Source organism: Sciurus carolinensis, chromosome 4 (genome assembly GCF_902686445.1).
Source record: "Sciurus carolinensis chromosome 4, mSciCar1.2, whole genome shotgun sequence".
Lineage (NCBI taxonomy): Eukaryota > Metazoa > Chordata > Mammalia > Rodentia > Sciuridae > Sciurus > Sciurus carolinensis.
In genome coordinates this window covers 101,523,262-101,546,898 of record NC_062216.1, presented here as the reverse complement: position 1 = coordinate 101,546,898, position 23,637 = coordinate 101,523,262, and the positions used below count along the sequence as shown (strand labels likewise).

The window sequence follows — 23,637 nt, the reverse complement described above, 5'->3', positions numbered from 1 at the left end:
AGAAAATAGAAAATAAATATCAAATAAATGAGAAAAATAATAGAGTGTGGAAAACTATGGAAGAAAAGTTAAACAGGTGAGGAGAACTGGAAGTCAAAAGAATATCTGCAACATGCTCTCATACTTTTTTTCAAAAGAAAAAGTCTCTAAACCAGGATCCTGAGGACAGTCTGATTGACACACCTGAGGCCATGGAATTCCCAAGCAGAATAACTGCTCAGACTGAAAGGATACAATAAGGCCCCAGAGAAAATGCTGACTCCTCTGGCATACCATTCATTCACTACAACGACCAAACACAAAAATGAGGAGAGACCCAGACTTCCGCCTAGAAAGCTTACCCGACAGTCCTGCTTGAGTGGTCCTGCTACCTCCTGGGGAAGTTGTGGCCTCTGAGAGAAAAAAAACTGGAAGGTATAAAGACTGAACAGGATATAGTGGGGTTCCCATAGAAAACATTGACCAAAAGACCATGTTCAGAATTCCTGACCTGTGTTGGCACTTCCAGATTCCAGAGTTTTGCCAGAGATGCCCTTTGTAGTGACTAAAATAAGAAGAGTATTGTGGGTAGTTGGTTGATTCACTATCCTTCACAAAATGGGTATAAATTCTTGAAATAAAAAAGTACTTTGTTTCTTCAATATAGGAATACATTTTTATCTCTGAGTTTTATAATTTTAAGATTTTATCTATACTCCAAGTTTACAGAGAAAGCCTCCACTACTAGTTCCTTTTGTTGAGTTTAGTTATAGGGAGGTGAATTTGGACCCCAATCATTTACATACATGTCAGGAAATGGGTCCTATGAAGTGTCCCCCATGAAGACATGAGGAGGAAATGTTAACATGTCTGATCTGTATTGATTGATATCAAATGTTGGCTAATATTTTTAATATGGAAAATAGGGGAAATTCGAAGGTATTTGTATGTTTCAGGCAAGACTTGGGACATCATTAGAAAGTATAGTTTGTGCCTCAACAGAGCTCACCTGTGATTAGTCCCACTCTTGGTGTTCCACCTTCTCCTACAGAAGTTGTAGCTTCTAAGAAGGGGTAAAACAAGAGATAGATGATTGGGAAACCATGGTAGTTCTTACACACAGGATAACATGGGAGGAGAAAACTCATAGAAGAGGGACTTGTGGAAGACTCTCTGGCACCTTACTGACTTACCTGTGTTGGAACTGCTAGGGGCTACAGTTGTAACAGAAGTTACCCCAGTGGTGACTGAAAAACAAAGGGTCTGAAATCATCACAGTGGTTCACTGTGTTCATCTCCTTAAGACCTGTCTCTAGAAGGAAGCTGGATGTAGCATTTTCAAAGAGCCCTTTCCTTGCTTCTCAGTCTGATGAGAATCCTGTACATTTCCTATGACCCATATCATTAAAGCAATCAAGTCTTCTTCCTAGGAATATACTTTAGCTCCCCTAATACCTTAGTAATATGTATGATATCATGGGAGACACCCCTCATACCAACTATACAACCAGCCAATCTTGAGAAAGTTACAGCCGTGGGGCAAGATGCTGGTATTAAGACCTTTTCCAGAATATGTTCTACATAAGAAAATACCTAAAGTAACTGAAAACCACTCTGCAGGAAAACATATCTCCAAATAAATGTGCCTAGGGAGAGTCATAATTCATGCTAAACCCCACATGGCGAGCTGTTCAGCTTTACCTGCTCTAGGTCCACTTCCAGAAGTGCTGCTGCCTTCTGTTGAAGTTGTGGCTTCTGAGGGAGAAAATGATGAAAATGGTAACGTTTGGGTCTTTGGAAAACTGAGGTAAGGATTATGCTGATATTTCATTTGAGCAGCTCTACTACCTATGTTATGAGGTTAAATAAAGATGATGTCCTTCTCATTAACCTACTTGTGTAGAGACTTACAGATATAAAGGTATATAGTACACTATAGTACCCAACATGAGAAAAATAAATGGGTCACTATAGCATTAGATTCTTGATCAGTATTGGAAGCAGCCACATGGGCTTGCACCACTGGAAGACCTTTTCTCAGAAGGTCTGCCTTGGAGGGAAGGATCACATGAATAACTACCATTTTATTTCCCGATCTGCCCATCAGTCACTGTTGCTACCCAGGTTCTTTTCATAAAGTCCACTGAACTTGGAAGAGTATCTAATCTCCCGCTTACCTGTTTCACTTCCAGACCCAGGGTTCCCTGGTGTGACAGAGGTACCTTAAAATAAGAAAAATAGTAGATGACAGATTCATCTTTCTTATTTTTACTCATTCATTACTTGAAGTATTTTGATATTCTTGTGTTTCAGAGAGAACTCCTGGATTCTAAAACTCTCAAATGATGATTTTATTTGGTCTATCCTGCCTAACTTGGAACTCTGTGTACTGCTGCTGACTCCAGGTGAAACCATAGTGGCACCCATTAAATAGAAAAACTTCAAAATAGTACATTTTATCATTCCACTAATACTTTTAACCATGTTTTCTGTGTAATATTGTTTTAGGCACTTGGGATGTATCATTGAGCAAAGTATTCAAATATCTCTCTCCTAATGCAGTTCACATTTTGTCAACTGGACACAGCAAAGAACAAAAATGTATTAGGTGTTAGTAAATTCTGTGGGGAAAAAAAGGGCAAACCGCAGTAAAGATGGTGGTCCTGATAGCCAAGGGATGACTAGCAGGTTGCTCTCTTCTCTGCTATCAAGCAATTAGCTCTGCAACCTTTGGTCCCTGGAAATCCAGATGGATAAGGACACTGCTACTGACCCCAAGTGAAACCATGGTAGTACTGTTGAAGAAACAGTGTGGCACTCAAACTAAAGGATATACCTCTCATTCATATTTTTATTTATTTTATTTTTTACAGACTGCATTTTGATTCATTGTACACAAATGGGGTACATCATTTTGTTTCTATGGTTGCAGATGATGTAGATTCATATCATTTGTGTAATCATACATGTACATAGGGTAATGATGCCTGTCTCATTCCACCATTTTTCATACCCCCCTCCCTCTCATTTCCCTCTATGTCATCTAAAATTCCTCCATTCTTGTCTTACCCCCCAACTCCCACCCCCATTATATATCATCATCCACTTATCAGGAAAAACATTTGGCCTTTGGTTTTTTGGGATTGACTTATTTCACTTAGCATGATATTCTCACTCATTTTTTAAAGCATTTCCTTAGTGTCTTCTTTCTTTAAGAAAACAAAGATCTCTGTTTCACGTGATTTGCATTTGTAGAGGAGGGAACATAGAAAATAAACAAGAAGCATAAATATATTAGATAGGGTAGCACATGAATCATAATGAGCAGAGTGAAGATAATGGAGAGTAGTGAGCAGGCTTCCATAGGTTGGTTAGCCTCAGTCAGGGGTCCAAAAAACTAGCTCAAATAGGACAAAGAAGAAATGCTGACTCGGATAACCATGTTTCTCAAATTCCTTAGAACTGAGTTGTCAGATGTAGATATTGTGTCTGTGCTTTCAGATCAGATGTAACCCTCTTTCTTTGACCTCCACGTTTATTTATTTATTAAGCACACCAAAACAGAGAAATGATATGAACTCTGAGGTCTCACATTAATAAAGCTTACCTCCTGGTACTTCAGTTTGGCTGGTCCCACCCGTTCCTGTGGAACTTGTGACCTCTGAAAGAAAAGAAGCATGTTTAAAGTCTGGAATATGGGGAAGTACATGATTATATTACCTTAGGAACATATTACCTGTTAAGCAATTGTGTAGGTTCCCCAAGTGCTTTTTGACTCACTTGTGTTATGATTCCCAGGTTCCAGAATCTTTCCAGAGACTACACTAGTAGTAGCTATTACAGAAAAGTAGTCATGGTTCATTTCCTTCTCATGATGAGGTGGGCATAAGGTAGCAAGCAAATAAATGGATTAAAAAATCTATGTACTTATTCACTTTCAGTAAACTTGGCTTTAAATGACGAAAGATGATCTGTATGTTCCTCACATACTATTCTTCCCACCAAAAATCTACCAAAGTTACTTTTAATTATTGGATTCATTTCTGTAGAGTTCAGTAACAAATAGGAAGAGAGACTCTCTAGATCATCTGTATAACTGTCAAATAGTTGCATGATTGCTTGGGGCGGGGTGGAAGGAGAGTCTTCTAAAACATCAGAAATAATAAAATTTTTAGTTTCTGAACTTTAGTCAATGAACAGTGGTAACAGTTTCATAATAAGGCTGCATAGGGGAGAAGTGAGTGATTAAACACATTTCAAGTCACCGGCTTTTGAATATTATTAGAAGTGAATGTAATGGCCTACCAATACTCACCTGTGACTGTTCCTCCTCTTGTTGTTCCACTTTCTCCTAGAGAAGTTGTGGCTTCTGAGAGTCAGAACACAGGGAAAACATTTGGAAAGTATTTAAAGTCCATGAAAAAACATTCCTATAAAGAATAACACCAGGGGAGCCGGGTGGGGTCATGCACGCCTGTAATCCCAGTGACTTGGGAGGGTGAGGCCAGAGGATCGAAAATTCAAAGCCAGTCTCGGCAATTTAGCAAGGCCCTAATTAACTCAGTGAAACCCTGTCTCTAAATAAAATATTCTTAAGAAGGGCTGGAGATATGGCTCAGTTGTTAAGTGCCCCTGGGTTTAATCCCTAGTACTTTAAAAAAAAAGAAGAAGAAGAAGAAGAAGAACATCAGGGGAGACATCTAATTATTGGAAGACCACTGAAGAGCTCCCTGACAACCTCAGACTCACCTGTTCTAGAACTTCCAGGGGCAACAGTTGTGCCAGGAACCACCCCCGTTGTGGCTGAAACACAAAGAGGACTGTGGTTACCATGGCCCTCAATGTTTTGTTCCTAAAGTCCTGCCTCTACTAAGAGGTTAAGCCTATCTTCATCAATGGCTAGCTGGCCCATTCCTGGGTTCTTTCCTGATAAGGACCTCTGTGTATTTTCTCATTAACTATTATATTAAGAAAACAAGGAAAGTGACAGTGTTCTTGGCCTGAGACAACCTTCCAGAGAGACGAGGCAGGTTTCTTTCATGTGCCCCTGTTTTATTCCCAGTGACTTGGCACCCTGATGCCACAGAGGTACCTGCTGTAGCGAGAACACAAAGGAAAGTTTCATTTATGAAAATAAAACATTTGTACAGTGCAGTTATGTTTCTTGGTTTCTTGTAGCTCCTCTATATTTCTCAGGGATAGGAAGTTTCATCACTCTTTGCCTTTCAAAAGGTTGTGATATTTGTAATTTCACAACATAAATTACTCAGAACAATTAAAGTGACCATCATATCTGATTATAAGAATTATAGCTGTGATTCTGGACTCATATTGGAAGCTTTTCAGGAAAAAATTCCAAATTGAAATAATTAGTTGACCAAAATCTTCAGCATTAATAAATACAAACTGATCTCCAGAAACTTCTCTCTGCATGTTCTCCTAGGATGGCTATAATTCATGGTAATAACAAAGACATGAACTTCAGCTCCTCACCTGTTTTGAATCCAACTCTGGTGGTGCCAATACCTTCTGTGGAAGTTGTGGCTTCTGAGGAAGGAAGTGGGACAACACTAAGTTTTGAGGATTTGGGATAATGGTAGGAGGTATTATGTATCATTTTTTATTAGGGTAACCCTACAAAAATACGTCATTTCCTGTGAATATCTATAGAGATGGTTTTCTTGATATTTCAACTCTGTTAGACATTTCTATTTGAACAGATGTCTCAGAGCCTACTCCAGTGATATTTAAAAATAAGACAAAGTAAATATAGCAATCTGTCCCAATTCATCATGGAAGCACAATGGTCTTACAATGCAAGATCCTCCATGAGGATTTAATGTTCCAAATGACAAATCAAGAGTGTTACTCTCTCATGTCATCTCCTCAGCCCAATAATTCATGGCTGCCTTGCAAATGAACATCTCTGCACTCTAGACTAGTTATTCATTTTTTACTTCTTGTTTTATGTCTCTGTGGCGTATCCATAGTGCCTATAAAGGGAGGAAAATCAAAGATAAAGGTTTTTTTTTTTTCTAAATATCACTTCCTGTGATACTTTGATGGTTATTTATCATGACATATTTCTGGGGTTCTTGCAGCATGTACACACACAACATGCCCAAAACATTCATATAAGAATAAAATCCAAATTAGACTTCACTCATATTACCTGTGTTGGAAACTTCTGAACTGCTACTGACTTCAGGAAACACAATGGTGGTACCTGTGAAAAAAATTTCATGAACTAGGGACAGTAAGAGATTCATCTCTGGCTTCTAGAATCAGGACCCAGGAACTCTGGGCTGAAACATCCAAATGCAGGCAGATCCAGAGTGATTAACACTTGGGTTTGGCCTTGCATGGGATATCCTTGGGAAAATGTTATCAGCCTTCGTATTGTTCTGTTCTCTTTCTGTAATCCCAAACAATGGAACCCATAGTCTCAGAACAATGCTCACCTCCTGACAGTCCTGTTGTAGTGGTCCCTATACCAGTTGTGGCCCCTGAGAGATAAAGGAAGGAAAGGAGTTAAGAACTAACATGACTGAGCTACTGGATCATCTAAATGCACCCCCTCTAGGATTCCCTAGTACGTGGTGATTTATCTGTGATGTAACGTCCAGGTTCCAGGGTTTTGCCTGAGACACTACCAGAAGTTCCTGAAATAATGAAGAAATGGGAGTCATGCCAGGCTTGAGAATTGCTATTTAAAATTCTATATTTCCTACCTGTATTAAGACATTCTTTTGCGCTTTCTAATATCAGGAATTAATGCATATGTTTCCTATGTAGCATTTCCTTCCCATAGCAAAATTTCTAACAAAATTCTAGACTCTCGAGTATCTTTCAATAAGGTTTAGTTCCAGGAAACAAGTTTTCTCAGTATTGTTAAATAATACTTTGTAGAAGGCCATGACTTTTTGATTGAATACTGGGTCCAACAGACTAAACCAAGGAAGAGTTTAATCACAGTAATCAGTAATGGACTTTTGGTTGGTTCCAGAAGCCCAGTAGTCAGTAACTGATTAAACAAACAAACAAACAAAAAAAAAGTAACTAAGTTGTGAAACAATTGACTGCTTGAGACAGTTGTTGACTATTTTTCACATCAATTTTTCCATAAATGCTATCTGATTATGTTGTTAGTTGGAGTTCTTAGAGTCTGCTCTAGATCTGAGAACTGATTGACTAATCATGTCTTTGTTTTGTTTGTTTTGCTCAAATAAACAAGTTTATTTGGTCTAAGAACTTTTCCTTTTCACATCTATCTGCCTGCTAAACACATCACTGCCTGGTGGCTTGATGGTTCCTTTGGGGTAGAACAAAATTTCAGGGTCCTAAATCTTAAATATTATTCAGTAGCTGTTTGTCATTTACAAAAATACTTAATATGGAGGAATAAGACAATGTGATTACGTTCTAGAAAACACTGTTTACTGGGGAAAAGTGCAGTTAATGACTTAACAGCCTCAGCTGCGACTATTCCATTTCCTTGGAGGGATGTGGAAGCATCTGAGACAGAGTAGAAGAAAGACGTGATTGGAAGAATATGAAGTATTTTGGATTAGTATAGGTATGATCTTATCTAGAAATAAGACCTGAGGAAGTATCTCCTTCAGAGAAGTTCCAAAGGGAAAATTCCACCCAGCTCATCCTCACCTGTGTTGAAACTGCCAGGGGCAAGAGTTGTGCCGGTGACACCTGAAACAAGAGCCCAGTGGTCACTTCAGTGACTCAACTTGCCACAAGAAGACCTCCATCTACATGCCATGTATGTGCTCCTTTGCTACAACAGGTAGCCTTTTGGAGGGACTTGGTGATTCATAATCCTCTCAGTTTTTCCCCTTGAACTGTTCCGTCTCCAAAACATAGAGTAACAGTGTCCTCCAGTTGGGGTGTCCTTTTCTGTATCCCTGACAAAGCTTAAAGGTAAATTTTTCTCATGTTCACCAGGCTGATTATCAGGCTTATTCTTAATTCCTTAGCTTTCTCCTTCAAAAGACAATTTGCTTGTGCTGAGTACCAGAGATAATGGGAAACTATTGAGCATTACCCCTGGTTAGTGGGATCAAGGAAACTAAACTGGATCATTACCATTTGTTAGGATTTGTGTTTGAAATCCAGAAAGAGTCACATCAAGGAGAAACAGAGTTTGGGGAAATATAGAAAAATGTTGCATAAATATAGAGTAAAAGACAGCTGTAAAATTAGAAGTTAAATTTGAGAAAATAAATTTTAAGTGACTAGTTGTAAAATACATTCGTATAAAGAAACTTTATAACACTATTAACAAATAATTCATTAAGGCCCAATATTGGTATGGGTATGTGAAGGAACATAATGAGGAATAAGTTTGGAAAGTAGATTAATACTCAAATGATGGACCAAGGAATTTAGAATTTATTTGAAGATCAGTGGGTGGCTAAAATACACTGATGTCTGAAATGATTTAAGAAGAGATAATAATGTAGAAACACTGACCCTACTTTGTATAAAACGCACGCGAGAATAGAGAAAACTGAAAGGAGAAAACTTTCCTCAATACTCCAGGCTAAAGTTTAATGTGGGTATGACTGTAGTAACCTCCAACTAAGGAGGCAGCAGAGTAGAAAGAACTCAAATTTGAAATCAAGCAGACTTCACTACTTTTAAACAGGTTAAAATCTCTGAACCTCAGTTTCATCACCCCATATTAGGAAAGATAATGCCCACATTATTCAAACAAGTTATCGGATTTCACCCAAGAGAAATTCAGTTGTATTGTGTGCTTTTGGTCTACAGAGCTCACTTGAGTAATACATGATGAACGAAGCATAGTCTTCTTTCAACAAATGCAGTATCCAGTGGACCAAGTGGACAAGTATGATGGCTAAACACCTCATCAGATAAGGATTATAACAGTAAATAAGATGAGACAAAACTCTCCACTTTCAGGGAGATTATATTCTAATGTAAATGCTGAAAGGAATAGGAAGGAATAACAGTTAAGAAAAAGTGAGATGTTCTGAAGAATAACTTCTATAGTTTATCTTTTAAAACTATTAAGTTTAAAAAGAGACATCAGGATACAGTAAAGGTAAATGATTTTCATGAAAATGGTAGGTGATGAATGAAACTAATATGCCAAGAACTCTAATACTGCTGCTTTTAAGTTAGGGGGACAGTCTTGGTATTATTTTTGTTTGAGCTTTATATTTATGTACAATAAGTATGAAATTTAACTATTATGTAAAGGAATCAACACACATTTATTATTTTTTATAACACAGGAATATAAAAAACAAAAGCCCAATGCTACCAAAATCTAAGTTGGTATTCATGTTTTGTTAATATGATAAATTCAGATTTCTGTTACTATGTTTTCTATTCTAGTTAGTGTAACCATTTCTTTTCTGAAAGTATTTATAAACTCATATTATCTCACCTTCTCCTTTAGGCTGATTCGATGGCACTAAAATTTAAAAACAAAAATATACTTATAAATGTCCATTTTTATTTATTTCAATTGAAAATGATCAATTTATGTATGAGGTTATAGTCTGGTAAGAATACCACATTCCCTTAAATATTTTTCAATATTTCAATTGGCAGAAACCTATTTTTATGTAATTTTCACTTATATTTACCTTCAAAGAATATATCTGGAATATCATGAGAGTCTAATAAAGAAAAGATTAGATTTATATTTTGACTAGAAAATATTCTTGAATTTCATTTTAAAAAATTCACTTCAGTGTTTAACTACTATGTAAAATTTATGTTGAAAACATATAAACATTACTCCTCCGGTAGATTATCTTAGAAATTTAAGGTGAAGCAAGAGAGATGTTTTGGGGAGATAAGTTATAAAGTGTTTAAAGAATCATCTATGAATTAGAAATTACTGAACTAAAAATAAATCATTGCCTTTTTTCCAGGTAAAACGTTTGCACACATTTAATTCTTACTTGGTTCCATTTAACTAAACATTAAGTCTTGAACTTAGAAAATGCTAAAAGTGATGAAATACAGACTGTTTGCCAATAGTCACTCACTTGTAGCTATGGCATTAAATTAAGATGCCAATATATAATATGAATCATGCCAATTCATTGACATTGATAAAAATATGACTTGAATAAGGAATAATTATAAATTAGTTTGAATTAAATGATCAAATTATTTTCTAGAGATCAGTTAGTAGTAAGATCAACTTAACTAAGTGGACTTTTTAAAGTAGTTATAATAAATATAGCATAGATCTTGAATAGAAAAATATGTGAGCAATCTATTCCTTAAACTAATAATGAAAAAGTTAGTCGCTAAAGCTTAACTTCTATTTGATAAAAATTGAGAAATGACTGATTCTGAGTATATTACTAGCCTAGAAGTTTAAATAATAATGTACTGAAGACTTACAAAAACAATTTAGTCCCTTTATTTAGTGTTAGGAGAAACAAATTGTCCTCTGAGTATCTGTAATTTTTATGTCAGGTTGGAGTAATGTAAAAAGATATTTATACATTTTTGATTTATAAAACAATAGTATTTCAGTTTTTTCCAAATATAATGCTCCAAATCTTGTTTCAGAATTACAAATGCCATAATTTGTCAGCGTATTTAAAACTTAAATTTCTTTTTATTTCTTTTTATTACCTGCTTCTGTAGTTCTAGTAGTTAGAAATGGGAAACATTTAAGCCTGGATATTTTAAAAGCAAGCTTTACTGATGGATTATTAAAGATCATTGTGCATTTTGCTTTAGAGGATGATGGTATCACACTGAAAAGCAGAGTCTTTGGAGTCAGCACAGGAGTGATTCTATTGTTCCACTATTTTACCTGCTGTAGAACCTAGACCAAGTTAGGCAATGTCTTTGGAAGTTCCTCATGAGAAAAATTAGGTCGAATCAGTATTCAAATAGTTAAATGAGGTAATGTCATCAAGGCCATAGGCGTTTTACCAATTTTAATTAGCCAATGAGCAGGAAAACAAGTCAAAAAATACATCTGACATCCCCTACTTACTTACCAACAGGGGTACTTCCTGGTGCAAAGGTTGAATGAGGGGAGTTTCCTGTGGAACCTGACACGAAGAGTGGGAAGAGGTGAGCAGCACTCTTATTTTACTGCAACACCACCCAGATGTTTAGCAACAAAACCACCCCCATGGAGGTGCTGTGGTTCCAGTACCTGATGTGAAAGCAGTACTTCTACCCTGCACACCTGTAGAAGTTGTAGCCAACACTCCAGTTGTAGCTAAAATTAAAACAAATGAAAAAGAATTTTAATAGCCCAGATAATTTACATTTGAACTTCTCCTTGATATCTCAAATTTAATTTATTCACCCCTGAACCTGGGACTTTCCTACCATAAACTGCTGTTCCTTGAACACTCCCTATTTCAATAAATGATGTCATCATCCCAAAAACTGAATGGGTCAGCTTGAAAATTACTCTTAACCAGATCCCCATTCAAATCATTACCAAATCTTCTTTAAGGCTCCCCCCAGATTTGTTTTTGGTCTCCATTTCCTTCCACCAGTCATCATAATTTATTTGAAACTACTGCCTCTGCAGTGACTCAACAGTACCCTCCTAATAAATCTCTGCTTCCATTCTTACCTCATGCCATCCTTCTTCACAATGCAGTCTGATTTGTTTTTTAAAGTGTTCCTGGTGTTCTTTTTTTAAATAGTGTTCCTTCCCTCTCAGACCTTTTGGTGGTCTCCCTTAGCTCTTAGGAACAAGTCTAAGATCCTTCATCAGGGCTGCAAGGCTTTCATGGTCAAATTCTTTCCTTCTTCCATGGTCTGTCTTTCTCCTGCTTCCCAGCTGGTCACCAGGAGGCACCTCACATCCTGGCCTCCTGCCTTAAACTCTCCAACAGCCTGTGGTTTCCACCTGGAGCTGTATTACCATCTCTGCCTTACCTCTTTATTAGACTAGGGCCTAGTCATTCTTTGGGACACCAGATGGAATGTCACGAACACCCTCACCTTATCCTCAGCAATTAACATAATTCTAATCCTATTGCTGATGTACTTCTTATTGCTAACCTTTCTCAAGAGAAGGGACCTTATCAAACTTGTTCGCCTGTGTACCCACCCACCTATCATAGTACCTGGCAAGTAATAAAAATAATTAAGTGAAAAAATATGCTAAAATGGGAAAATCTGAAAGAATACTATTATCATGAAAAATTTCAAACTTTGTCCTTATGTGTAGTTCTGGAATGGTTTTTTACTCACCAAATTTTCTCTTAGAGTTTGAATTTGGTGTATCAGAACCTGTGGGTCATTCTTCAGGGAACATATTTCCCTTCTGCCCTATTGGCATCCATCACCACAGGAGGGAGGATGGTGTAGTAGGTAAGAAAGAAGTTCTGGTGCCAGACTTCCTAATTTAATGCCTCACTTGCACCTGCTGGCTAAACTACTCCTTGACTTCCTTATTTGAAAATGTTGACAAAAACACTTATCTTACTGGTTGCTGTGAAAATTAATTACACACTCTATTACTTAGAATAGTGCCAGACTGTCCAAAAGTACTCAATATTGTTTTCCTTGCTTAGTTTTAAATTTCATTTAAGATTTGTCTCCTGATGGAATCAACATTGTGAAGACAATTCCTATTTTTCTATTATAGTCCTAAATCACATAAAAAGGTAAAGTCTAAGAACTAGATGATTAGGATCTAATTTTCTGATTTCCTTATTTACAGAACATCCATTACCATTACCATAATTATCAGAAAACCTCATATTGCACTACAGTCTGAGTCAATAGCTTCCCTTCTAGCTTGCCTGATTTTCCAGGTGTGGTTACTTTGGTTCTGCTTTCTGTTCCCATGGTGGATCCATATGGCTCTTCAGATGTGCCTGGTTAAGGAAGTAATTGATTATGGTTTTTACATGGTTAACTTTCATAAAAATAATAAAACTTTCTGACATTTAATTGTAAATTCAAAGTTGATGAATCTAGATCATCTCTCGATCATTTTGCCTAAAATTTAGGTCCTTGATTAAAATGCTTATTATCACAGTTTAGATCTCAACCATGCTTGTGTTGGGCCACCATCAGACCCCCAAGTGAGACTTATATGCTTTGTTCCTTCAGTAGTGGCCCCAGAGCCTGGTGCTCCAACTCTGTTTCTTGGGACTGGATCTGTGGTAACATTACCCTGCCCCCATCTTCTGGTTATACCTTTTGTTTTAAAGGAGAAGGATGAAAATAAACTTCTCAAGAAGATTGAGAAATCAATTTAAAATCATAATGTTCTAGAAAGTTCCCATCAATATTCATCAGTTTCAGTTCTTAATATCTTTTTAAATTGTGATCAATATTTATACAGTCAAATACTGGGATTCTGACCACATATTAAATTATACAATCCAATTAAACTTGCCTTCTTGTGCTGTAGCCTCACTTTCTGGTTCTCTTGTAGTTCTTCTTACCCCATAGGTGGTACCAGCTGATGATACAGTTGTCCCTATTCCTTCGGATGATGCACCAGTTTGCTCTGTCACTGCAGTTGACAGTCTGATTCTTTCAGTAACTCCAGCTAATAGTGAAGTTGTCCCTGACGGACCAGATGTTCCTGATACTCTCAAAGATTGTCCAGTTGTCACTGATCCTTGAGCTGATGGACCAGTTGTCTCTGTCACTCCAACAGACTGTACTGTTTTCCCAGATGCTGTAACTGATGGGCTACTTATGACCGATCCTCTAGATGAAGGTCCAGTTGCCCCTGATCCTGTAAATGATGGTTTAGTTGTTTCTGATTCTATATTAGATGGTTCAATTGTCTCTGATGGTCCAGTTGTTCCTGATCCTGTAACTGATGGTCCTCTTGTCCCAGTCACCCCAAGTGGTTGTCCAGATGTTGGTATCACTTTAACTGATGTTCCAGTTGTCCCTGTCACTCCTGATGATGGTTCAGTTGTCCCTGACCTTACAATATATGGTCCAGTTGTCTGTGATCCTCCAGATGATGTTACTCCAGCTGAAAGTCTGGTTGTCCCTGTTTCTCTGACAGATGGGCCAGTTGTTACTGAACCTTCAACCAATGATCTTGTTGTACCTGATTCTCCAACTGATGATCTCATTGTCCCTCTTACTCCAGATGATTTTCCAGTACTCCCTGTCACTTCAGCTGATGATCCAGTTGTCCCTGTCATTCCAGCTGATGGTCGAGATGTCCTAGTTATTCCTGATTCTTCAACAGATGGATCATTTGTCCCTGTCATTCCTGATGATTGTCCAGAAGTCCCTGTTACTTTAGCCAATGGTTCAGTTGTCCCTGTCCCTCTAACTGATGGTGCAGTTGTTCCTGTCACTCCAGTTGATAACACAGTTGTTTCTGATCCTATAGTGGATGGCCCAGATGTTTCTGATTCTCTAACTGATAGTTCAGTTGTCCTTGTCACTCTTGATGATAGTCCAGAAGTCTCTGTCACTCTAGCTGATATCCCTGTTTCTTCTGAAACTTCAGCTGATGATCCTGTTGTTCCTATAACTCCAGATGATTGTGCGGAAATCCCTGTCACTTTAGGTGATGGTCTTATTGTCTCTAATCCTGTAGCAGATGATTGAGTAGTCCCTGTCTCTCCAGCTGATGGTCGAGTTGTCTCTGTCACACCTGATGATTGTCCAGAAGTTCCTGTCACTTTAGTTGATGTTCCAATTGTCCCTGTAAACAGGTAGTGAAAGTAAAATGATGTGAACAGCTGACTTGGTCTTTGGTTAATCTTAAGGATCCATGTTGCTTTCTTTCTCCACTGTTTCTTTCATACTTCATCTCCATAGCCACTACCTCCTTTCATATTTTTCATTTTACTACACTTAACATCTTCCTGTATGGTTATTCCTTTAAGAATAATTTATTCAATATCTAATGTATATCAAAGAAATTCTTGGAGACTTAGAAATATGCCCCATTCTATCATCAGAACAATTATGAGAGATGTGTAACATTACTTTTTCTGAGACACCAAAATTTATTTTCTCATTTTGCCCAAGTACTAGGTCAGTATTCCTCATCAAAGTTCTGACTATAGTTTCCACTCAACAATGTTGTCTTTTGCACATATATTTGCACATATATGCATATAATGTGTACCCTTCTAAAACATATATGTACACATACCCCTTCTTTTCAAAGGCTACAAATTATATGCATGACAGTTGCTTGTCACTTCATAAATTTTAGAAACAGATCATTATGTGTGTGTGTGTGTGTGTGTGTGTGTGTGTGTGTGTGTGTATTTCTCACTCTTAGGATGGCTAGTGTAACTTTATAACATTTTATTCTTTGATTGGAAATGTTGTTTCTAATCTTTTTCTATTAAAAAACAATGCCAGTATAAATAGCTAGTACATGTGTCATTTTGTGTAGAGCACTAGAAGTGCATTTTCTGGGTCAAAGGGTAAATGGATCTGTAATTCTGTTAGGTTTTGCCAATCGTCCCTCCATGGGGTTATAACATTTTGTGCTCCCACCTGCAGCTTACAGAGCACCACCTGTTTCTTTTCAGACCTGTCAATAGGACTGTTCTCAAACTTTTGGATTTCTGCCAATCTAAAAAAGTGAGAAATGATTTCTTGGTATAGTTTAAATTTGCATTTTGTATTTATGTAAAAGTTAGTCATCTATTTCGAATTCTGTACTTATAATAAATATCTAATCCAGCTTCTTAATAAATTAAAAAATGTTGAACAATAAACGATAGTATCTATTGGAATGGGTCTAGTAATTCCTCAGTAAATCACTATGTTTGTTGCTGAAGTATAGGTATTATCTTAATGAGGTACCTTCAATCATTCCAATTATTTTAAGTGGTTTTTATCATAAGAATGGTTACTGAATGTTTTCCAAGTGCCTTTCTAGCCTCTGTGTAGATTTTTTTCATTTCTCTTAATATGAATATGAACTACAATATTACAATACTATTAATATGAACCACATTAATAAATATCCCAATTTTAAAAAACCTCCATGAAAATTATTATTAGAAATTACAATTAAACATTATTCCCCCCTGTTTGTTCATTTTTTTCATTTAATAAGCAAGTTTCTCTTATTTGTGAGCCTTGAATAATTAATTTGAATACCTTCTGCCTATAAGTAAATTCATAGTATATCTCAACTTCCTCCTTCTTATTTCTAAGTACCTAGCTCTCTAGTTATCTATTCATTGGTGCATCATTCTTACTCTTGTTCTAACTTCAGAGCTACAGTGAAAAAAAGTGCTATAATATTTTTGTTAAAAGTTTTTGAAGGGGCTGGGGTTGTGGCTCAGTGGTAGAGCACTTGCCTAGCATGTGTGGGGCACTGGGTTTGACTCCCTGCACAACATGAAAAGAAATAAACAAAATTAAGGCATTGTGTCCATCTACAACTAAAAAAAAAAATTAAAGGTTTTGAAGCATCTTTCAACTGTTTAACACTCATCCTCCAGTGAATTTATTAGGAGGATCTCATAGGTACACAATTCTCCAAATTCTTTAATATTTTAAACTGTGTTCCTATTGATAATTACAATGTGTTTTCTATTGAGTCCTAATGTTTGCACATCTTCATGGGTGTACTATGGTAGTTCAATACATATACACAATGTGTAATAATCACATCAGGGTACTAGAATTCCCATCTCTTCAAACATTAATCATCTTTATGTACTGGGAATTTTATACTCTATTTTCATTCATTTTGAAATATATCATAGATTGTTCTAACCTATACCTCCCCCACTGTACTAAAGAACCAGAAGAGATTCCTCACTGTGTTTTGGGGGCCCTTATTGAATTTCTTTCCCTCCTCTCTCCCCCAGTCTCTAGTAGCCACTACTTCATTTATTTATTTTATAAGACTGACCTATTAGTTTCCACAAATGGGAGAACATGTATCTGTCTTTCCATGTCTAGCTTATGCCATTTAACATAGCAATCCTCAGTTACATCCATGTTGCTGCAAATGACAGTATTTCATTCTTGCTGGGGCTGAATGAAACTTTGTGTAGGGGGAAGGACACATTTTCTTTATCCATTCATTTACTGATGGGCAGCTGGATTGAATCCATATTTTAGCTATTGTGAATAGTACTACAATAATCATGGGATTGCAAATATCTTTTAGTACAATGATTTCATGTTCTTTAAATATATAGCAAGAAATGAAATTGCTGTTTCATATGGCAATTTTATTTCTAGTTTTTGAAGAATCCCCATACTGTTTTCCATAAAGGCTGTACTAATTTACATTCCCATCAACAGTGTATAATAGTCCCTCCTTTCCCATATCCTTGCCATAATTTGCTATTTTGTTGTTGTTGTTGTTGTTGTTGATAACCACTGAATTGTGTTTAAGAGAATATTAAAACCCATGCCCACATTTTCTTTCCTCTAGTATCTTACAGATGCTATTGTGCTTTTGACAGATCTGATACTAATCTGACTTTATTTCTTTGAATGATGTTCCTTTTGCTTTGAGGTCCATATAGTTTATTTCTTTATCTTTCAAGTTACAGTAGTGACTATCCAGGATCAACTCATCCAGATACAAGGAAGTGATCTTTCAATATATAGAGTTGGATCGTTTTTATTTCAGAAAATTTTTTCTAATTTGCAAGTTTGAACATTCTATCTCATTGATTTTTTTCTCTAGAAATGCAATAATACACATGTTGGAGTTTTTTTCTGTTTCTTGTAATTATATCCATATTTAGCCCATTTTATCTTTGTTTAAAGTAAAGTACCTTTAACATTTTGGAGGTAGGTGGCCTCTTTCCAGTTCTATCCTCCAAGACTCTTACTGTACTTTTAGCTTTATTTATTCTTTTTTTGGGCATCTTGATAGTTGTTCTTTACTTTTGACATAAATTTTATATTTCCTTTAATTTCTCTTCTCAGTTCTTATCAATTCCCATTTAACATATTCCTGTTTCTATCTACTTTTACTCTGAATTTTCTAATTTATATTTTTGATATCTCTTTATGTCTACGTGCCTTTATTTTAAATGCATGCTAATGTTATATTCTAGTATTATTGTGCTTCATGACTAGGTATTTAGAATTCGTTTGCTATTGTTGAAATTCTTTTGAAAACTTAGACAAAGGTATAAGCTATAGATCAACAGTGAGATATTAGAATTTTTTCTTTCTCTTTTCTTTTTTTGTACTGATTTTTCCTGCTCCAGCAATAGTTAATGGTCTATGCAGTGAATGACAGCAGACCCTTTGTATGGCTCCCCATAGTTCCTAGATCAGGGGCTTCCTCTTATGTTCTTACAGTGAAACGGAGCTTCTTTATAACTGGCACCTTTTCTTTGTCTGATTCTTCATTATCATCCTATTTTATTACAACCCTTGTCTTTATATTCTTCATTATCCCCCCTCTGACACCAAGAATTCTTCTATCTTCCAAAACACCTCTCTCTCCTCTAGAAGTAGACTGTCCTTTTCAAAGATTTTCAGTTCTCATTCCATGCACCCTCCAGTACTTTCCTGCAGCTACACATTCATGAGTGCTCTGACCTGCCAAGTTTTGGGTCTTTTCTTGGTATTTTCAATTCAGGGTGGGATCTTTCCTTCTGGAGTCAAATCCTAGCTGTGTGTTCTACAGCCATTAGGATCTCTCTATACTACCTTCTCTTCTGAGAGGCCCTTGCCTGAATCTGACTCTGAGCTCTAGTTCTATTGTTTCCAGTCTTTGGAGCCTTGGTTTTCTCTGCCCACTCTAAACCCTCCAGGTGGCAGCTCGATGTTGATTTTTAGGGTTTGTAGGAAGACAGTATCTGTACATTCTAACTTATGCAGCCACCATATTCCTGCCTTAAAATTTTTTTTTTCTTTTCTGTGGGTTCCTTGTGCTTAAATACTACTAATTTCTGTGAGCATATGTGCAAATTAAGGATCAAATTGATACCATGAGTAATTAAATTACATTATACTTGTGATAGAGAATTTTTTGTGTATTTGAATATTTAATCAGGTCCTCAGATAATTACAATAGGATACATTTAAGAGCTGGGATTAAGAAAAGTTCTCCACAAATACAAATGCACTTTACCCAACTGTATCATTCCCAGAGGTGAATTTTAATATGTGCATCAAGTGATGTTGTGAAGTCCTCTTATTTAAGAACTTTTATTAGTTGCATTGAAAACATGAACATAAAAGGCTGTATCAACTTGGCTCTATAAGAGTGAGATCCTCTCTGTTTTTTTTTTTTTTTTTTTTTTCAGTTTTTTTTTTTTTAATTTATTTATTTTTTTTACGTTTACATAGGGTAATGATGTTTATTATATTTTTCCCCTCCCCCCCCCCCCCTCCCACCCCTCCCACCCCCTCCCACCCCTCCCACCCCTCTTTTCCCTCTACACAGTCCTTCTTTCCTTCATTCTTACTGCTCTCCTTAGCCTAACTCTAAACCTGACCCTAAACCTAATGCTAGCCCCTCCCACCCCCCATTATATGTCCTCATCCGCTTATCAGCGAGATCATTTGTCCTTTAGTTTTTTGAGATTGGCTTATCTCACTTAGCATGATATTCTCCAATTTCGACCATTTGCCTACAAATGCCATAATTTTATCATTCTTCATTGCGGAGTAATATTCCATTGTATAAATATGCCACAGTTTCTTTATCCATTCATCAACTGAAGGGCATCTAGGTTGGTTCCACAATCTGGCTATGGTGAATTGAGCAGCAATGAACATTGATGTGGCTGTATCTCTGTAGTATGCTGATTTTAAGTCCTTTGGGTATAGGCCAAGGAGTGGGATAGCTGGGTCAAATGGTGTTTCCATTCCAAGCTTTCTGAGGAATCTCCACACTGCTTTCCAGAGTGGTTGCACTAATTTGCAACCCCACCAGCAATGTATGAGTGTTCCTTTTTCACCACATCCTCGCCAACACCTATTGTTGCTTGTATTCTTGATAATCGCCATTCTAATTGGGGTGAGATGAAATCTTAGGGTGGTTTTGATTTGCATTTCCCTTATTACTAGGGATGTTGAACATTTTTTCATATATCTGGTGATTACTTGTACATCTTCTTCTGTGAAGTGTCTGTTCATTTCCTTAGCCCATTTGTTGATTGGATTATTTGTATTCTTTGTGTAGAGTTTTTTGAGTTCTTTATAGATTCTGGAAATTAGCGCTCTATCTGAGGTATGGTTGGCAAAGATATTCTCCCACTCTGTAGGCTCTCTCTTCACATTTCTGATAGTTTCCTTTGCTGAGAGAAAGCTTTTTAGTTTGAATCTATCCCAGTTGTTTATTCTTGCTTTTATTTCTTGTGCTATGGGAGTCCTGTTAAGGAAATCTGATCCTGAGCCAACAAGTTGAAGATTTGGACCTACTTTTCTTCTATAAGATGCAGGGTCTCTGGTCTGATTCCGAGGTCCTTGATCCATTTTGAGTTGAGTTTTGTGTAGGGTGAGAGATAGGGGTTTAGTTTCATTCTATTGCAAATAGTTTTCCAGTTTTCCCAGCACCATTTGTTGAAGAGGCTATCTTTTCTCCATTGCATATTGTTGGAACCTTTGTCTAGTATGAGAAAATTGTATTTATTTGGGTTTGTGTCCATGTCCTCTATTCTGTACCATTGATCTACCTGTCTATTTTGGTACCAATACCATGCCGTTTTTGTTACTATTGCTTTGTAGTAGAGTTGAAGATCTGGTATTGCAATACCCCCTGCTTCGCTCTTGCTACTGAGGATTGCTTTAGCTATTCTAGGTTTTTTATTCTTCCAGATGAATTTCATAATTGCTTGCTCTATTTCTGCGAGGTACATCATTGGGATTTTAATTGGAATTGCATTGAATCTGTATAGAACTTTAGGTAGTATAGCCATTTTGACGATATTAATTCTGCCTATCCAGGAACATGGGAGATCTTTCCATCTTCTAAGGTTTTCTTGAATTTCTTTCTTTAGTGTTCTGTAGTTCTCATTGTAGAGGTCTTTCACCTCTTTTGTGAGATTGATTCCCAAGTATTTTATTTTTTTCGATGCTATTGTGAATGGAGTAGTTTTCCTAATTTCTCTTTCTGAAGATTCATCACTTATGTATAAAAATGCATTGGATTTATGAGCATTGATCTTGTAACCTGCTACTTTACTGAATTCACTTATGAGTTCTAAAAGTTTTCTGGTGGAATTTCCAGGTTCCTCTAAATATATAATCATGTCATCAGCGAACAGGGATAGTTTGAGTTCTTCTTTTCCTATTCGTATCCCTTTAATTTCTTTGGTTTGTCTGATTGCTCTGGCTAGAGTCTCAAGGACGATGTTGAATAGAAGCGGTGAAAGAGGGCATCCCTGCCTTGTTCCAGTTTTTAGGGGGAACGCTTTCAGTTTTTCACCATTTAGAATGATATTAGCCATGGGCTTAGCGTAGATGGCCTTTATAATGTTTAGGAATGTTCCCATTACCCCAATTTTTTCTAGTGTTTTGAGCATGAAGGGATGCTGTATTTTATCAAATGCTTTTTCTGCATCTATTGAAATAATCATGTGATTCTTGAATTTAAGTCTGTTGATATGGTGAATGACATTTATTGATTTCCAAATGTTGAACCAACCTTGCATCCCTGGGATAAAACCCACTTGATCGTGGTGCACTATCTTTTTAATATATATTTGTATGCGATTTGCTAAAATTTTGTTGAGAATTTTTGCATCGATGTTCATTAAGGATATTGGTCTGAAATTTTCTTTCCTTGATGTGTCTCTGTCTGGTTTAGGTATCAGGGTGATATTGGCTTCATAGAACGAGTTTGGTAGGGTTCCCTCCTCTTCTATTTCATGGAATAGTTTGAGGAGTATTGGAATGAGCTCTTCTTTAAAGGTTTTGTAGAACTCGGCTGAGAACCCATCTGGTCCTGGACTTTTCTTTGTTGGTAGGCTTTTGATGACCTCTTCTATTTCATTGCTTGAAATTGGTTTATTTAAGTTGTGTATGTCCTCCTCGTTCAGTTTAGGTAGTTCATATGTCTCTAGAAATTTGTTGATGTCTTCAAGGTTTTCTGTTTTGTTGGAGTATAGATTTTCAAAATAGCTTCTAATTATGTTTTGTATTTCACTCGTGTCTGTTGTGATGTTTCCTTGTTCATTCCGAATTTTAGTAATTTGAGTTTTCTCCCTCTTTCTCTTTGTTAGTGTGGCTAAGGGTTTATCAATTTTATTTATTTTTTCAAAGAACCAACTATTTATTTTATTAATTTTTCCGATTGTTTCTTTTGTTTCGATTTCGTTGATTTCGGCTCTGATTTTAACTATTTCCTGTCTTCTACTACTTTTGGTATTGGTCTGCTCTTCTTTTTCTAGTGCTTTGAGCTGTAGTGTTAACTCGTTTATTTGTTGATTTCTACTTCTTTTTTTGAATGCACCCCATGAAATAAATCTTCCTCTAAGTACTGCTTTCATAGTGTCCCAGAGATTTTGATATGATGTGTCTTTGTTCTCGTTTACTTCTAAGAATTTTTTTATTTCCCTCCTGATGTCTTCTGTTATCCATTCATCATATAATAGTGTATTATTTAGTCTCCAGGTATTGGAGAAGTTTCTGTTTTTTATTCTGTCATTTATTTCTAATTTCAATCCATTATGATCTGATAGAGTACAAGGTAGTATCTCTATCTTCTTGTATTTACTAACAGTAGCTTTGTGGCATAAAATATGGTCTATTTTAGAGAAGGATCCATGTGCTGCTGAGAAGAAAGTGTATTCATTCTTTGTTGGATGGTATATTCTATATATGTCCGTTAAGTCTAAATTGCTGATTGTGTTGTTGAGATCTATAGTTTCTTTATTCAATTTTTGTTTGGACGATCTATCCAGTGGTGAGAGAGGTGTGTTAAAATCGCCTAGTATTATTGTGTTGTGGTCTATTTGATTTCTGGAATTGAGAAGGATTTGTTTGACGTACGTGGATGAGCCAATGTTCAGGGCATAGATATTATGATTGTTATGTCTTGCTGATTTATGCTTCCCTTAAGCAGCATGTAATGTCCTTCTTTATCCCTTCTGACTAGTTTTGGTTTGAAGTCCACATTATCTGAGATGAGGATGGATACTCCAGCTTTTTTGCTGTGTCCGTGTGCATGGTATGTTTTTCCCCATCCTTTCACCTTTAGTCTATGGGTGTCTCTTTCTATGAGATGTGTCTCTTGCAGGCAGCATATTGTTGGATTTTTCTTTTTAATCCAATCTGCCAGTCTGTGTCTTTTGATTGATGAATTCAGGCCATTAACATTTAGGGTTATTATTGTGATATGATTTGTATTCCCAGTCAATTGACTCATATTTGTTTTTGACATGATTTGGTTTCTCCTTTATTTGGCTATTCCTTTAGGCTAGCGCCTCCTGTTGCTGATTTGCATCGTTGTTTTTCATCTCTTCCTCATGGAATATTTTGCTGAGAATGTTCTGTAATGCTGGCTTTCTTTTTGTAAATTCCTTTAGCTTTTGTTTATCATGGAAGGATCTTATTTCATCGTCAAATTTGAAGGTAAGTTTTGCTGGGTATAAGATTCTTGGTTGGCATCCATTTTCTTTCAGGGCTTGGTATATGTTGTTCCAGGCCCTTCTAGCTTTTAGGGTCTGGATTGAAAAATCTGCTGATATTCTTATTGGTTTCCCTCTGAATGTAATTTGATTCTTTTCTCTCGCG

At 36.5% G+C, this 23,637-nt stretch overlaps 1 protein-coding gene across 1 annotated transcript in view; it reads right to left on the bottom strand.

Annotated features, from left to right (window-relative positions):
* The window catches only part of LOC124982856 (apomucin-like), a 32,068-nt gene extending 19,258 nt beyond the window's left edge, over positions 1 to 12,810 (bottom strand). The window contains exons 1-13 of the mRNA XM_047549753.1: positions 12,765 to 12,810; positions 11,153 to 11,218; positions 10,992 to 11,045; positions 9,407 to 9,433; positions 6,576 to 6,641; positions 6,152 to 6,205; positions 4,729 to 4,782; positions 4,295 to 4,348; positions 3,587 to 3,640; positions 2,157 to 2,201; positions 1,681 to 1,734; positions 1,173 to 1,226; positions 989 to 1,042 (exon numbers count right to left, since the gene is read on the bottom strand). Of these exons, the coding sequence (XP_047405709.1) occupies positions 989 to 1,042; positions 1,173 to 1,226; positions 1,681 to 1,734; positions 2,157 to 2,201; positions 3,587 to 3,640; positions 4,295 to 4,348; positions 4,729 to 4,782; positions 6,152 to 6,205; positions 6,576 to 6,641; positions 9,407 to 9,433; positions 10,992 to 11,045; positions 11,153 to 11,218; positions 12,765 to 12,810 (682 nt within the window). The remainder of the gene's footprint in view (positions 1 to 988; positions 1,043 to 1,172; positions 1,227 to 1,680; positions 1,735 to 2,156; positions 2,202 to 3,586; positions 3,641 to 4,294; positions 4,349 to 4,728; positions 4,783 to 6,151; positions 6,206 to 6,575; positions 6,642 to 9,406; positions 9,434 to 10,991; positions 11,046 to 11,152; positions 11,219 to 12,764) is intronic.
* Between the last annotated feature and the right edge of the window lie 10,827 nt (positions 12,811 to 23,637).